At 40.9% G+C, this 18,328-nt stretch overlaps 1 protein-coding gene across 1 annotated transcript; it reads left to right on the top strand.

The window, feature by feature from the left end:
• LOC18790660 (probable LRR receptor-like serine/threonine-protein kinase At3g47570) lies at positions 3,221-11,383 on the top strand. Its single transcript, XM_020555202.1, has 2 exons — positions 3,221-5,933; positions 11,010-11,383. Exons 1-2 carry the CDS (start codon positions 3,221-3,223, stop codon positions 11,381-11,383), a joined length of 3,087 nt encoding a protein of 1,028 aa, XP_020410791.1.

The raw sequence follows: 18,328 nt of genomic DNA, 5'->3' as shown, positions 1-18,328 counted from the left end.
GGACCCCACACATCAGAATGCACTAAATCAAAAAGTTTTGCAGCTTTACTGTTACTCAAAGGAAACACAGTGCGATGACTCTTGGCCAAAATACATGTCTCACACTAAAAATTGGACTCATCACAAGAGCGAAATAAAGATGGAAACAGATGCTTAAGGTAGCCAAATGACGAGTGTCCCAAGCGACGATGCCATAACCAAATTTGTTGTTTGTCTTTAACACTACAACTTTGAACAGTATTAACGACACGATCATGAACTGGTGCAGAAGACAATGTCAAATAATATAATCCCCCTATCCGTTTACTATGCCTAATTGTCTCGTGAGTCTTGAGATCCTGAAAAGAGCAATTCGTATGATAGAAAGTAGCAAAAGCATTAAGTGTATCAAGTAATCGACCAATAGATAACAAGTTACAATGGATACTAGGAACTAGTAATGCACGAGACAAGGACAGAGTAAAAGTGAGAGAGATTGTGCCCTCACCAGTAATTGGAGAGGGCAAGCCATTAGCACTAGTTATGTATGGGTCACGGGTGTTACTAGACAACTCATCAAAAAATTTAGCATCATAAGTCATATGATCAGAAGCACCAGTGTCGATTATCCAAGTATTTGAGCCAATACCTGGAATAGAATCAGAAACACACAAATCTGCAGAGGCAGCAGCAACAGCACCAACAATGGAATTTTTACCCATGATTGCAGCAAAAACTCAATAGATCACAGCAGAGTATACAACGGAACATAGCAGAGGCACAAATATGGCAGATGCATGAAGACAGGCACGAACACAGTAGAGTACACAACGGAACACAACAAAGGCACAAATACGGCAGATGCACGAAGACAAGAATGACACGAACACAGTACAGGCACGAACACTAAAACACAACACACAAACCCAAGAGGGCACACACGGCATAGGTAGAGAAAAAAAATAATATGGGGATAGAATACGGGTGGGCACAACACAGGTCACTAAAAGTTGGCTCTGATACCAAATCAAACAATATGGGTAGAGTATTTTTCAGGGTGTATTTTATTCTCCAAAAGAAGGTATTTATAGTACAAGGATGTAACCCTAGTAGGGTCAAACTAGGAAACAAGATAAAATCCTAATTACACAATATCTGTAAAAAAGGAAAGAAATATAATCCTAATAAACTAGGAAATAAATATCATAATTAAGCTAGGATATCGCTAACAAAACGGCCCTTGCATCTTAGTTGGAAGCTTGACTTGGGATGTGATACCAAGCCTATAACACAGAGGAAGAAATCACGACAGATATAGCTCGGCGAGCGTTGATGAGGCTCGCTATGGAAAGGGAGACGGTGAGGTTACGTTTGCTTGGCTCACTGCTTCGAAACAACCGGTCGGTGGGTTCTTCGCGATCAGTCATAAGGTGGAATGAAAAAAAATGTTGATTAAAGAAGAAGAGAAATAAGAGAATTTACAGCAATATGAAGAAACGCCAACGACTCTCAATTTCGCAGAGAATCTTAAGGATTAGCCATTAAACTCTGATACCATGCTAAAACATGATAAGCTAGAATATGAGAATATGAAAGAACATGATTTTTTTGGTTTTCAACTTCATTGATTGTTTTGTAATACATACAGCAGGATATATATATACAAGGTGCTATTCAAGCTTTACATTAATTACAAGCTGCTACACATTAATTACAGCAGGTGGTCTTGTCTCCTAATCCTGGATATTGCAGCTGTACTTCATAGCTTCACAAACAGCCACCTAGAGCAGGCTCGCAACCAACCTCATTAATGTCACCAACTATCAAACAGTAGCCTACTAGCTACCAAAGTCAAGCCAATATTTCCTGCATTTAGACTTCCAATTTTCGCACAATCTAACACTCTTTCCCATCATCATTCTTAGCCATCTCAAAGTGTTTTCCCAATAATTTCTATTAGTGCCACTGTTTTCCCAATTATTTCTATTATTGGCAGCAGTTTTGACTAAAATTTACGTGTTAAAAACACTAACTACTTATGCATGTCAAGATGTATAATGCTACGAAACTTTAATGATCATGAAAACATAAAAATAAATAAGAACAAAAAATAGCTAATAAACACAAGGCAACTAAAACCTGAGAACCCGAGCAGAAAGGGAACCCCTCATGCAAAAAAAAGAAGAAGCATTGCTGGGTCCAACATGCGTCATTCTGGGTGCTTTGGCAATTTATAGTTCTTTGCACAACACAGCCCCCTGTTCAGATTAAATTCACCAAATTTTAACAAGAAAGGAAAACAAAACAAAAATATTGTTGAGAATGAATAACAATCTGAGGCCTGTCTGATAGTTTCAATTTTAGTTTTTAGTTTTCATTTTTTGTGCGTTATTATAAAGGAAAATGAGAGAGAATGAGAGTGAGGATGAGAGAAGAGGATGAGAGAGATAAGTAACAAAAGTGAAAACAATTTGAAATAGATTTCAGTTTGTGGTTTTTGTTTTCACTTTTGTTACTCCTCCCTCACATCCTCTTCTCTCATCTTCCCTCTCAATCCTATCTCCACTTTCATTTTCACTTCCGTTCTCCCTCTTTTTCTTCTATACTGTAATTGTAGCACAAAAATTGAAAAACTAAAAACTAAAATTGGAATGGCTTGGAGGCCATAATTTCCCCCACAAGCAATTTGGAAAAACATTAAGAAGATTTAATCCTGCTTGGTTTGATGATTTTTCTACTTGGTTGGAATATAGTATACAAACAGATTCTGCTATTTGTCTTTGCTGCTACCTTTTTAAACCAAACATTGGAGAATAAGCAGGTAGTGATTATTTTGTGGGTGAAGGTTTTTCTAATTGTAACGTATTTCAAGATTGTAATGTATTTCATGGAAGACATTATGCATTAATATATGAACTTTGTCTTGAAGTATGTTGTTGAAATTTGTACTCTTACTTTGTTGTTTGGAGATGCCCCAATGATTTTTTATTTTTTATTTTTTGGCTCCGTCCCTGGTGTGGATTGCCCCACATCCACCAATTGCTCATCCATGGACCTGATCCACACTGTAGAATTTTCCGTGGTCTTGGTCTTGGTCTTCGATTTCCTGCAATAGTATTTGGTCCTTTTGCATCCCCTCCCTGTAAACGGATCTTGGATTCTTATTTTGACAGAAAAAGCACAAAAAAAAAAACAAACAAACACACACTCGATTTCAGATTTGCTTTGTATTTACGAAAGGATGGAGCCTCATGGTAGGCTGATTTTGTTTACCTTTCTTCATGGATTCCTTCTTTTATGCATGAACACACCTCTGGAATCTGCAACTCTACCTAGTTGTAATACTTTTGGAAATGAAACTGATCGTCTGGCGCTGCTGGACTTGAAGAAAAGAATCACTCAAGATCCTCTCCATGTCATGAGCTCATGGAATGATTCCCTTCATTTCTGCAATTGGGTTGGCGTTACATGCAACGGTTGCACCAAAAGAGTTGTGATTTTGAAGCTGACTGCTCAAAAATTGGCAGGCTCCTTACCAAAATCTATAGGAAATCTTTCTCGCCTTACCGGAATCGACCTGAGGAACAACAGCTTTGCTGGTGAAATTCCTCAAGAAATAGGTCGTCTTCGAAGCCTGCGATCTCTCAACCTGTCTCGGAATTCCTTTGGCGGCAAAATCCCAAGTAATATATCTCACTGTGCACAACTAAGAGTGCTTCGTTTAGTTTCGAATGAGCTTATTGGATCCATTCCGAACCAACTCAGTTCATTGGTGAATTTATATTATGTATCTGCTGATGAAAACAAACTCACTGGAGCAATCCCAAATTGGATAGGAAACTTTTCTTATTTGCATAGTCTTTATCTTACCCAAAACAATTTTCGAGGAAGCATACCAAATGAGCTCGGGCGTCTAACACACTTGGCGGAATTTTCCATTTCAATGAATAATCTGTTTGGTATTGTCCCTTCTTCAATCTATAATATTTCTTCCATTACATCTTTCGATGTTACTGGGAACCAGCTGCGTGGAGAGCTACCACCAAATGTTGGCATTAGTCTTCCCAATCTCGAATCTTTTTCGTGTGCTATGAACAACTTCACAGGAGCTATTCCTGCGTCGTGGTCAAATTCTTCTAGACTTCAGAAGCTCGATTTTGGTGGAAATGGTTTGACCGGGACACTCCCTGCTGAAAATCTTGGAAGGTTGCGAAGCTTAGTTTGGATAAGCTTCAGTCGCAATAGACTGGGAAGTGGGAAAGCTGATGACTTGAATTTTCTCAGCTTCTTGGCTAATTGTACTGGCCTAGAGGACTTGGGTCTGGACAATAACCATTTTGGAGGAGAATTGCCAAGGTCCATAGCCAACCTATCTACCCAACTAAAATATCTTTATTTGGGGGGAAATTTTATACATGGAAGCATCCCTGAAGGCATTGGGAATCTTACAAGCTTGGCCCTTCTTGCAATGGATAACAACTATTTCAGTGGTAGTGTCCCTGATGCCATTGGGAAGCTTCAAAAGTTACAGGAATTGTATTTGCATTTTAACAAATTTTCTGAGCCGATACCGTCCGCCCTAGGTAACTTGACTTCATTGATAACGGTATTCATCCAGGATAATAGGTTTGAGGGAAGTATACCTCCAAGTCTTGGGAACTGCCAAAGTCTACTCACACTTGACGTTTCTAATAACCGTCTAACAGGCACCATACCTAGAGAGCTTTTTGGGATTTCATCCCTTTCAATTTCTTTGAGAATTTCTAACAATTCTTTGACTGGTTCGTTACCCTCTGAAGTGGGTGATTTGGTAAATCTTGTGGAGCTGGATGTGTCAGGAAATAAGTTATCTGGTGAAATCCCAACATCTCTGGGTAGTTGTAGTATGTTGGAGCGCCTGTATATGCAAGGTAATGAATTTGAAAGAACAATTCCTGAGTCTCTTAAAGGTTTAAGAACCTTGGAAGAAATGGATATTTCACACAACAACTTATCCGGGGAGATTCCTAAATTTTTAGAAAAGCTCAGGTTTCTCAAGTATCTCAATCTTTCTTATAATGATTTTGAAGGTGAATTGCCTAAAGAAGGGATCTTTTCAAATGCAAGTGGTCTCTCAATTATTGGAAACAATAGGGTCTGTGGTGGCATCCCAAGATTACTTTTACATGCATGCCCTATCAAAATGTCCAATTCATCATCTCATCGACTACTTGCCCCAAAGGTAATCATCCTTGTAGCTTGCGCAGTTGCATGCATAATTGCTCTGTCATGCTTCATTGTTGCTCGTTCTAAGGTGAAAAAGTCAAGAGCTGGCCTAGTAACTTCAGATTCTTATAAGGGTTGGAAATCAGTGTCTTACTTGGAACTCGTTGAGTCAACTAACGGCTTCTCTGTGGACAATTTGATTGGTTCCGGAAGTTTTGGTTCTGTTTACAAAGGAGTACTTCCTAGCGATGGGAGGGCAGTTGCTGTTAAGGTATTAAATCTTCAACAACGAGGAGCTTTCAAGAGTTTCATTGATGAATGCAAAGCTTTAAGAAGTATACGGCACCGTAATCTTCTCAAGATCATTACTGCATGCTCGAGCATTGATAATCAGGGTAATGACTTCAAGAGTCTAGTATTCGAGTTCATGGCAAATGGAAGTCTAGACTCATGGTTGCATCCTAGAGATGATGAGCAACCTCAAACTCAAAGTAAGAGATTGAGCCTTATCCAAAGACTCAATATTGCGACTGACGTTGCTTCTGCATTAGATTATCTCCACCACTGTTGTGAAACAACCATTGTTCATTGTGATCTAAAGCCAAGCAATGTTCTTCTTGGTGAAGATATGGTAGCCCATGTTGGTGACTTTGGTTTAGCAAGGTTCCTCTTGGAAGCATCAGATAATTACTCCCAAAGTCAAACATTGTCAGCTGGGCTAAGGGGTTCGATAGGCTGCATTCCTCCAGGTATCATTCTCTTTTTCTCTCTACCTAATAAGTTTATGACTAAGCCAAGTTATTAAGTCTCTTCCAATAAAACAGATGACTAAGCCAAGTTATTAAGCCTCTTCCAATAAAACAGAAGAAAGATAATCGAAATGAGATGTAAATTATTTGAGTGTAACATCATAATGCATGAATTGTGTTGGTACCGTAACTGACCGAGCAACTAGCTAGGCTAGATCATCCACGTGCCATGCTTTGAGAGGTCATCACCTTAGCCAAAGAAGCATCACCACAAATCACAACTCTAAGCAAAGCAAGAGGAGTCCCACATCGGAAAACTACAAGAGATGAAGACTCCCCCTCACCTATAAAAGAAGACTGCTCTTTCCTTAGAAGAGGATCCGGGTCTTGGATCTAGACCTTTAGGCCTTGGACTCTCTCTTCTGGATCCATCTCTAGGCTGGGCTTTTCACCTGTTATCTTTATATTTGGGTCTAATCCCCTTGTACAAATGTAAACAAACATTATCATAATGAGAACACCCTTCTCCGTGGACGTAGCCCATCATTCGGGTGAACCACGTATATCTTGTCTTCTATATGTTTATCGTTTGCCCAAATCCTCACACACTTGGTGAAGGTCCTCACCTTCATCCATCATCCATCACACCTTATCACTAAGTTGGACTCAACCTTGGCCTAACCATTTTGAGCATCAACAGTTTGGCGCCGTCTGTGGGAAATGACACAAAAGGCTTCTGTCGTTCTCCCTTCTTCCGTGCCCTTCGGCACCCCTTTGATCAACGTCCCCCAACTTGCCGTTCGGTAATACCTGTGCTGAAGCAATCATGAGTCATCAAAATATCGACCAGCTGAAGACATATATTTGCCGAAGCCACCCACCAATCAGACACTGTCTAAAGTTTGACTTTGGAGATTGCCCAATATTCTCATCCATAAAGAACACCATCTTCCGTTGCTTGCATGGCCAAGGAGCAGAACACTATTCCAATTAATCTAAAGAATGCCCGTGCATCCCCACTATGAGCCATACTGAAGCCATCACAGACCGTTTTATCTGAGGACAGAATACGAGGACCAGATTGGCACCTAATGCTTTGAGCTCATCTCTAATAATTTAGCTTCAGCCAATGACTTTCAGAAGCCATATCCACCTCAAAAATTCTACCCAGTACCATTTGGCAGCCCCAAAATTGAAGAATTATCTCATGCTCGAAGCAAGATACCACTCACCTATCTATCATACACTTGGAAAATTTCTCAAGGCACCCAAGGACACCGAATGGCAATCGCAGAAAACTCCACATGCCTCGCACCAAGGCTGATTGCTCAGAACCGTGTTCGGCAGCACCTTCGGCGGCAGCCACACTTTGTCTTCTTCGGATGCTTCAGATCAGCAACTCTAGGAGCAGCTCCAGAAGCTCCCAAGCCTTCTGACTCATGGTTGGTCTTTGTTCAAAACATCGAATGGCACACCCATTTGCTCAAGCCACCCAAGAGCATTAAGAGACCACCAGCTCCATGCTGAGGGAGGGCTGAAGCCATGCTGACGATCTGGGAGGCCTTGTTGAAGCGGGAGGACCACGAAACTTCCTTCCAAAATACCTACGTCAACCTTGCCCGAAGCAGCCACAACCTAGGCTGCAAGCTGGATGCTCACACGGGCTGCTTCCAATCAGTCTTTCAATCAAAGACGCATACATTCCTTCGGATTTTTCTCTTTTCCAAAACCTTGCCGACACTTCAAGGCCCCAAACTACCATTTTGCTGAACCACAAGAGCCGACCTGATGAAGAACATGGGGTCACGAAAATTACACATTTGCCGGCAATAATGGTGCAGCAACTTCCGGAGTCAAATTTTTGATCGCTGAAGCTTGCCCTACAACTCTAAAACTTCCCACACCAAACCTGCCGATCGGCAGGCATGTGCTACAGTCCTCGCACTGGCCTCACGATCCCAAAGGTGCCGAAGTGGGAAACTCACACCTAAGATGGAAGCTGCCGTCGCGAAGAACTCAATGGGTGCCAGGTCCAAAATTGACTCAAAGGACACACCCAGCTCTAGGTCACGTTCCACCACGCCGAAGAAAGGCTTCGAAATTTCCTTTTCACACAAACTGCCGAACGGCACCCTTCCACAAAATCTCAACTTCACAAAAACCCCCACAAACACTAGCACTTTCCAATTGCCAAAGCCCAACTCGGGCCCAACTCTTGCCAATTGCCTAAGCCCCAACCCAAAATGGCCCGGCCATTCCAAAAAAAAAAAAAAAAAAAAAAGGCTAGACCCTTGCCGAACGGCAAGGGCCATGGAGAAGCTATGGAGGGTCCAAAAATTCCAAATGGCCTGGCCATTCGCAAAAAAAAAAAAAAAAAAAAAAAAAGGCTAGGCCCTTGCCGAACGGCAAGGACCATGGAAGAAATGGAGACCGCCCAAAATTTTCCAAAGACCCGGAAGTCTTATGCCTTTGGCACCCTCGTGCCTAGGCACATTGCCTTGCGACATGCAAGCTTTATGCCTTCGGCATCCCCTATGCCTTCGGCACCCTCGTGCCTAGGCCCATTGTCTTGCAACATGCAATTCTTATGCCTTCGGCACCCTCGTGCCTAGGCACATTGCCTTGCGACATGCAAGCTTTGTGCCTTCGGCATTCCCTATGCCTTCGGCACCCCCGTGCCTAGCTTTATTGTCTTGCAACATGCAAGTCTTATGCCTTCGGCACCCTCGTGCCTAGGCCCATCGTCTTGCAACATGCAATTCTTATGCCTTCGGCACCCTCGTGCCTAGGCACATTGCCTTGCGACATGCAAGCTTTGTGCCTTCGGCATCCCCTATGCCTTCGGCACCCCCGTGCCTAGCTTTATTGTCTTGCAACATGCAAGTCTTATGCCTTCGGCACCCTCGTGCCTAGGCCCATCGCCTTGCCACATGCAATTCTTATGCCTTCGGCACCCTCGTGCCTAGGCACATTGCCTTGCGACATGCAAGCTTTGTGCCTTCGGCATTCCCTATGCCTTCGGCACCCCCGTGCCTAGCTCTATTATCTTGCAACATGCAATTCTTATGCCTTCGGCACTCTCGTGCCTAGGCACATTGCCTTGCGACATGCAAGCTTTGTGCCTTCGGCATCCCCTTTGCCTTCGGCACCCCCTTGCCTAGCTTTATTGTCTTGCAACATGCAAGTCTTATGCCTTCGGCACCTTCGTCCCTAGGCCCATCACCTTGCGACATGCAATTCTTATGCCTTTGGCACCCTCGTGCCTAGGCACATTGCCTTGCGACATGCAAGTCTTATGCCTTCGGCACGCTCGTGCCTAGGCCCATCACCTTGCGACATGCAATTCTTATGCCTTCGGCACCCTCGTGCCTAGGCACATTGCCTTGCGACATGCAAGCTTTGTGCCTTCAGCACCCCCGTGCCTAGCTTTATTGTCTTGCAACATGCAAGTCTTATGCCTTCGGCACCCTCATGCCTAGGCCCATCGCCTTGCCACATGCAATTCTTATGCCTTCGGCACCCTCGTGCCTAGGCACATTGCCTTGCGACATGCAAGTCTTATGCCTTTGGTACCCTCGTGCCTAGGCCCATCACCTTGCCACATGCAATTCTTATGCCTTCGGCACCCTCGTGCCTAGGCACATTGCCTTGCGACATGCAAGTCTTATGCCTTTGGTACCCTCGTGCCTAGGCCCATCACCTTGCGACATGCAATTCTTGTGCCTTCGGCACCCTCGTGCCTAGGCACATTGCCTTGCGACATGCAAGCTTTGTGCCTTCGGCATCCCCTATGCCTTCGGCACCCCCGTGCCTAGCTTTATTGTCTTGCAACATGCAAGTCTTATGCCTTCGGCACCCTCGTGCCTAGGCCCATCGCTTTGCCACATGCAATTCTTATGCCTTCGGCACCCTCGTGCCTAGGCACATTGCCTTGCGACATGCAAGCTTTGTGCCTTCGGCATCCCCTATGCCTTCGGCACCCCCGTGCCTAGCTCTATTATCTTGCAACATGCAATTCTTATGCCTTCGGCACCCTCGTGCCTAGGCACATTGCCTTGCGACATGCAAGCTTTGTGCCTTCGGCATCCCCTTTGCCTTCGGCACCCCCGTGCCTAGCTTTATTGTCTTGCGACATGCAAGCTTTGTGCCTTCGGCAACCCCTTCACCTTCGGCACCCTTGTGCCTAGGCCCATCGCCTTGCGACATGCAATTCTTATGCCTTCGGCACCCTCGTGCCTAGGCACATTGCCTTGCGACATGCAAGCTTTGTGCCTTCGGCAACCCCTTCACCTTCGGCACCCTCGTGCCAAGTTCTCTCCCTTCCAAATGTCCTTCTTACCCGGGGACTTGGGGGACTATGGGTAGTGCACTATACAGCTTGGAAGATGAACTATGGTGTTGCTCGGCCAGTGACTTAAAATTACAAGTCCCCAACCAAGAAGTACCTTCTTACTCGAGAACTTGGGGGACTACTGTTGGTACCGTAACTGACCGAGCAACTAGCTAGGCTAGATCATCCACGTGCCATGCTTTGAGAGGTCATCACCTTAGCCAAAGAAGCATCACCACAAATCACAACTCTAAGCAAAGCAAGAGGAGTCCCACATCGGAAAACTACAAGAGATGAAGACTCCCCCTCACCTATAAAAGAAGACTGCTCTTTCCTTAGAAGAGGATCCGGGTCTTGGATCTAGACCTTTAGGCCTTGGACTCTCTCTTCTGGATCCATCTCTAGGCTGGGCTTTTCACCTGTTATCTTTATATTTGGGTCTAATCCCCTTGTACAAATGTAAACAAACATTATCATAATGAGAACACCCTTCTCCGTGGACGTAGCCCATCATTCGGGTGAACCACGTATATCTTGTCTTCTATATGTTTATCGTTTGCCCAAATCCTCACACACTTGGTGAAGGTCCTCACCTTCATCCATCATCCATCACACCTTATCACTAAGTTGGACTCAACCTTGGCCTAACCATTTTGAGCATCAACAAATTGAATGAAAAGAGTATGGCGTGGAAGGCCTAGTTTCCATTCTGGGAGATATTTATAGCTTTGGAATACTGTTGCTAGAAATGTTCACTGGAAAAAGACCTACAGATGACATGTTCAAAGATGGTCTAACCATTCACCAATTCACAGCAATCACAATGCCTGACCATGTCATGGACATAATTGACCCTTCATTTCTCATTGAAAGAAATGATGCACATGGTGATGGGGAAAGATACGAAGGTGAAATACGAGCAAGACGAACCACAAGCTATCAGCATGGCAGCCCTATCCAAGCAACAAGATTGGAGGAATGTTTGGTTTCAGTGATGCAGATAGGACTCTCATGCTCTGCAATATCACCAACTGAGCGGGTGCAAATGGATATTGTTGTCAACAAACTTAAGGCAGCTAGAGACTCCTATCTCAACTTGAGAAGAAGAAGAGAAGAATGAGCTAGCGATACGCAAGATGGAGTTAATGCTCTGCAAGAAACTACTTGAATAAGGATATCATATCCATGTGTATGAAAATTCAGCAAGGATGCTTTATTCTGTTTATGCCTGGACTTTCGTATTGGCTTACTGAACTGGAAGTTAATTAAAGGTGTTACGTTTTCCATCTTTTTATGCTTTTGCTGCTTATTCTGCTTAATTGATTTTCAATTAGCAGCTCGGTTCTTGTGCTGTTGCCCTCACCAGTCCAGTGATTTAGACTGGAGCAGCAAGTCTTTGGAAGTGATTTAGCCTCTGCAAATTGCTGCATGGCTACTTCGGTAAAAATCACCATGGCTAAAAAATGAAGACATGTTACAAGGAAAGGACGTGGGCTAATGAGAGCTAAAAGCTGAATTGGCCGTTGAGGCTTATGAGCCAACCAACGTTACCAAAACTATTTTCCTTCCACTAAGCTTGCATGAATTCCTAGATGCTCTTATATTCTGCCCTAAGCATGAGTTGTTATAGACATCTAAATTACTCTGCTTTGAAAACATTTTCTCATATAGGGCTTCTCTCCTCCAGTCAAGTTCTAGAAATCTACACTCTTTATTACTTTTATGATGATTGTTTACTTTTTGCACAAGCAATAAAAAAGGGTGCTATTAATATTAAAATTTTACTTTATTTTTTTTTTTTTCAATCTACTTCAGGTCAAGTGGTTAATTTACACAAATTTACGTTATATTTCTATTACCATGTGAATTAAAATATAAAAGATCACATTTCTAGTATAATGGGGAGATTCTTCAATAAGTATTGTATGTTAGAGATTAGTTACATATTTCTAATCTTGATCGTTGGATTGCATGTATGTTGCATACTAAATCTACCAACACATATATGAATGTAATCCAACAATTGAGATTAGAAATATGTAATCAATCCATAACTTAAATACTTATTGCAGAATGGAGAGAACTAGTGATATGAAAAGTTATAAGCATGAGTTCTAAATAGTTGAAGTTCTTCTGCCTTTCTAAATTCCAAGTTACAATAGAGGAACTATAAGGTGCTTGTTGTTCCTTTTATTCATTCAAATTCTACATGAGCACGATATCTTACAACACGGTGGTAAGTAGTCTATTTTGGGTTCTTTTCATTATATTTTATTTTGTCACTCAATTGCAAATTTGAACTAGGAGTTCATAATTCATTGATTTTATAACCAGTTGTTTCTAAGTTGTGATAATTTTAGAACTCGAAGTTCTAAATGCAATGATGTATTATTATTCAAAGAAACCAAAAAGAGAGATCATGACCAGAAGATCTTCGAAGTTCAATCCATATAATATTTAAGGATATAGAGTTCTGCATTCTTGAAAAGCAAATCAAGACTTGAAGTTCTTTGATATTTTTTTCTAATTAGAACTAGAAGTTCCATCAGTTTATTTTATTCAAATATTATAATTATTGTTTTACGTTTATTGTTGTATTTATTATTTTGTCTTTTGTTTGAGTAATTTATATGTACGGTCTTCAAGAAAAAAAGTACGACCCGAAGTTGAAATATTTTAAAGCCTGAAGTTCTTTGATTTGAACTAGAAGTTACAAAAGATTTATTTTATTGAAATATTTTTATTATTACTTATTTCTTTTCTTTAATTTCAACTATGTTATGTAAGGACATAAAGTCCTCAATATAATCCAGTGATCGTTAGAACCCGAAGTTCTAAGCCAGATAGATCTATATTGAAGTCCTCAAACCCGAAACCTTGAGGAGATATAAATTGATTAAAAAAATAAATAAATACAAAAAGGAGCATGAACTTAAAGTTCACAAATTATATTATCGAGAACCTAAAACTCTGACAACAAAATTAATTAAACGGTGACAAAAACCAAAGTTTATAATTAAATTATTCAAGAACTGAAGTTCTCCATTAGATTTACATAGTTAAAAACTTAAAGTTTCATGTATATGTGCATATGTATTATTTAAATGATATAATATATATATATATATATATATATTGTGGGAGCATATAACTCTGCTTCCAATTACAAGATGCCACGTGAATAAGAAGAATATCTCATAGGTCAATTAATTAAGTCTATTTATTTGGCAAATTAATTGATACTAAAAATAGGGATATTATCATATTTAAAAATATAATATCACCAATTTAGGATATTATCTTATTTTGGACATATCATCATCAATTAGTGATTTGATCCCAATCAAATTCCAAATTGACTCAATCTCTACAATTTGGGGAAAGAATATCTTCCTTCCAAATAAGATATTCTTTGAAAAACTCTAGATGCCTAGAGGCCTATAAATACATTGTTATATTCAACACACAAGGTAATCTGAAACTCATCCCAAAAACCCTACACTCTAGAGCTGGCAATATTGTACATGATCCATTAACACGACACGAATTCACACGAAAACTTCAGTATTCAGGTTTGAGTTATCGTGTCATGTTGATATCGTGTTGACCCGTTAACCACCCGTTAAGTTAACAGGTCGTTTCGGTGCTCATTCGCGAATACACGAACCAACCCATTAAGCCTAGGTAATTTTGTAACTTTCGATTCTTAAAAAAAAAAAAAAAAAACCTCCTAACCCTTCATCTCTTCATTCCGCGTCGTCTAAGTCTGGGACTCTCCTCCTCTTCGCAGCTCTCTCTCTCTCTCTCTCTCCCAAGTCTTCATCTTCTCCATCTTCTTGCAATCTCTCCTCTCTCTCTGTCTTTCAAATCTTCCCCTGCCAAATCCGAATGTTTTTCAAGATCTGTCCTTACTCTTGCAACCCAAAAATTTGTTCTGTCTTCATTTGAAGAAGAACCCACCTTCATATAACAAGGCCACAGCAAACACAAAATTTATATATAAAAGGTTGAAGTTTGAGGACACAAAGATAAGAACAATACTACAGCCAAGTCCACCAAACACAGAATTCGTTTGGAATGATATTGATATTTTCGGCATGTATTATTTGGGAATGATATTTGTTTGGAATGACATGTATTTTTTTGGGCATGTACTATTTGCATTTAAAATTTGTTAAAAAATATAGGTTTTTAAAAATTTTATTAGAAAGTTTATTTCTTAACTGGTGGAACGTGTCGTGTCATGTGATTCGTGAATTGTAGCGGGTCGTGTTCGTATTTGATATTTTTCATCCGTTTTCTTATCGTGTCATGTCGTGTCAACCCATTAAGAAAAGCGGGTTGACACGAATACGATACGAACACTGCAAACACGACACGAATGCCAGGTCTACTACACTCTCTCTCTCATCGCCGCCCCTCTCTCCATATTTTCCTATCACTGCTCCGGCCACCCAGTTCTCCTCATAGAGAAAACTCTGCACCCGTTTTTAGCTATTGTTTCTCAAGGATTCAATCAAACTAACTTAGGCAACCGAGGGCCTTTGACCAACACCCCCCGGGTGTGGTCTATTTACGCCGGTCTTCTGTACAAGAATCAAGGAAGAGAGAGAAGGAAGATCAAGGGTTGAAGAATCCACAAGCAGATATTCTCCTGTGAATATATGCACAAACATTTGGTGCTTTCATTGAGAGCCCTCCCTTTTTCACTCAACCAAAGCTTTCCGAACAACCATGGCTGGAACCAAATGCGCGAGAAGCAAGAACGCACTCGTCCCACGATCCCGCGATCAAAACGGAGGCTTCGCCTCCTCACTACGCCACCGGTGTGAACCTACAGCAGGCCCATGCCGCCACACCACCATATGGTTCCATAGTTGGAGTTGTGCCAAAGCTAGAAGGCATAGCAACTGGAATCGGCAACCCGCCTCATGGCCCCGCGGTTGCAATAGTTGTGCAGCCTTACAGACTCATCGCCGCAAGCATCGTCTCGCCTCCCTGCTCCTTAGCAGGAACCCACTTGCAGGTGCAAGGCCTAGCAGCCTAATCCAACCACAATCACGGCACCGCCGCCTCACAAGGTGGAACCTCCTACCACGACAATCTCGGTGCCACCATAAGTTATGCCCCGATCTTGGAACAACTTTTCTCATTTCCTCCTTTGCCGCCGCGCTCGACGTACACTCCCACGTACACCTTCAACAAAACCCTAGCCCGTGTGTACTTGGTTGTACACAATTCTCTCCTCTTAATCCACGAAGTCAAGCATACCTCTGTCTTAGAGTTGACCAGCTGGCTCAGAGAGTGGACAACCAAAACAACTTGGTTGGACAGCTTCTCAACAAATTGATTTGGTCCGAAACCTTGGCCTTGGATCACGATTGAGCCCAAGGATTAACGTGCACGAAAGGCTGGGCCCGTGACTAGATCTTCTCGCCAACTTGGGCTCTCAAGAAAATGTTCATGAGAGGCTAGGCCCTCAGGAAGATCAGCCTATTGACCCTCATCATGAGGTTCAAGAAGAAAGGCTAGGCCCTCAGCAAGAATTCCTAGATACTCTTAGGCCCCCTAGTTATGTTTTTAGAGAGCATTTTATAGAATTAAAACGAGAAAATAGAAATGCATTTTCAGAGAATAAAAATGCGGCTGGTAGTTTAGTTGAAAAACAGTTTCAGAGAACAAAAACAGTGACAACGTGTCTGGCACTAATATTAGGATGATTTAAAAACAAAAATTAACTAATTATTTCATATATTTATGTATGTAATTAGTCTAACTCATTTTTTATTATGCACACCAAACATGTTTTCCTTAGTTGACTCATTTTACTAAAATCAAAGAGCTTGGATTAAATTAGATTTTTTTTTTTTAAAAAAAAGTGATTTAGCTATGCATTTGGCTAAGTTTAAATTAGTCGATGGAAACATTCATTGGCTTTCATGATATAATTATCCAAGTTAATATCTTAAATAGCTATGACTAAATGTGTTTAGTCACACAAGTTTCTAGACCAAATATTACATAAACATGTTCATTGCGCACAACCAAAAAAAAAAAAACTACATAAAAATTACAATAACATAATCAAGAGCCTTGGGTGAAATCACACCACAAATTTTGTGCAATATTATCTCTAATGTTGGTCATTTGTGCAATATATATTTCCTGAAGACATATCTAAATTTGGTGTAGCCATATCTTCACCCTCAACAATCATGTCTTCTACTTGAAACTCTTCAAACAACTTATCACGACATGCTTCCCTTCGGATAAAATTATGGAACACACAACATGCAATAGGATACGCCGTTGCCTACATGGAGGATAATTGGGCATCAATTTCAAAATTGGAAAACGAGCTTTCAACACACTAAAACACCGGTCAATTATAGTACGTAATGAAGAATGCCTATAATTGAATAATTCTGTAGGACCTCTTGGTGCTCGTTGTGGTCCCCTATAATCACGCAAATGATATCTCTCACCTCGATAAGGTGTCAAGAATCCAAGCATATTTGTATATCCAGCATCCACAACATAGTAATAACCTGTTAATTAATTCGTTATTTGCATGTGATACTAATGTTAGTAATAGTTTCAATTTAATTTTTCTATATTTATTCATACCTTCCTCTAGAAAAGGAAATTCATTCTCTGGCCTCAACACTGCATCTGTGAACAGTCTAGAATCATTTGCTGTCCCTTCCCATCTAGTGTAAACAAATGTAAACATCATATCGAAAAAGCATGCACACATAACATTTTGAGTAATAAGAACCTTTCTCCCATGGTATGAGGTTTGTTTTTGTGCTGGTGCCCAAGCAACATGTGTCTCGTCAATTGCTCCAATACACTTCTACAATATAGTTAAAAGTAACTAAGTTGAATAATAAAAATAACTAAATGGAGGCTTAGCTAAAACTCTGTTTCCCATAAGAAATCCAAGTTTTCTCTCTCTATTGCTAAACTCATGGAGGCTTAGCTCCCATGCCACAAGCCTCTCATGCCAAGCTCTTCCATATTGATTCACTAAAACATGCTCTCATGCCAAGCCTGTATAGTCTCTATACAATATGAACTCTTTCCGGAGCCATCTCACACCATTTATCAGCTGTCGTATGCCAATAGTCGTCAAATACTTCATCTTCTCTAGCACCTGTTCCAACACTATTCTCACATCAAGAAGAGCACTTACATCACGGTAAAATCAAGCAAAATCATCTCAGTACTTGTTATACATCAAAACCTGCAAGGAGCCATTGAAGATGACCAGAATATTCCCTAAGAATCGACATTAATTCTTTCAGGATATTTTGGGGTCTAGTCCTTGAACCCAAGCAAAGGGGCAACTTCACTCTCTCTTTACAGCAGCCCAAGTCCACCTAGAGCTACTGGAACAAAAAGACCCCCACAATAGGAAAAAAGAAAAACAATGAAATAAAAAGCTTCATAAATGCATAAAACTAAGGACCAATTTAGGATTGCTGCCACTTCCATATTTGGTAAACAAAATTTTTTAAATGCTGTTAATATAAAAAGTAGTGTGAAAATCGTTTGGTAAATTTTAATACAAAACTGTTGTAATTTTGGATAATGACTAAAATGGACATGATGTTGGTAAATTTTAATATAAAACTATTGTAACTGTTGATAATTATTGAAATGGAGATCATGTTGAAGTGTTATGTGCTAACTATGTGGTGGTAGTGGCAGTGTGGTAGTGGCGGTAGTGGTGGTGGTGGTGGAGGTGGTGGTGGTAGACAATGTCATTTTTTAAAACTAATGATGATATTATGGGAATTGAAAAAATTCATTAAAGGCTACTCTCTGCTTCTTGTGAAAGCAGCTTTCAAAAGCAACTTAGAGGTTCTTTTCAAGAGGTCATTGCTTTTAAAATAATCCGCATATTTTATTTTTACCAAAGACCTTAAACTCCTTAACTTTAAAATAAAATAAAATAAATTTACCCCCAAAAAAAAAAAATTCTCAAACGGGACTTAAGTCCTTCAGACTCATTGGCCTCCTATCAAATGAATGTGCCTAACTTGCTCCCCCAATTATCATG

This window comes from Prunus persica, chromosome G1 (genome assembly GCF_000346465.2).
Source record: "Prunus persica cultivar Lovell chromosome G1, Prunus_persica_NCBIv2, whole genome shotgun sequence".
In the NCBI taxonomy this organism is placed as follows: domain Eukaryota; kingdom Viridiplantae; phylum Streptophyta; class Magnoliopsida; order Rosales; family Rosaceae; genus Prunus; species Prunus persica.
This window is presented reverse-complemented; position numbering and strand designations above follow the sequence as displayed.

Excerpts from the sequence above, each read along its gene's own strand:
- LOC18790660 (XM_020555202.1), top strand. The coding sequence starts at position 3,221 with ATGGAGCCTCATGGTAGGCTGATTTTGTTTACCTTTCTTCATGGATTC. Across the intron at positions 5,934-11,009 it reads GATAGGCTGCATTCCTCCAG|AAATGTTCACTGGAAAAAGA; the intron begins GTATCATTCTCT and ends TACTGTTGCTAG.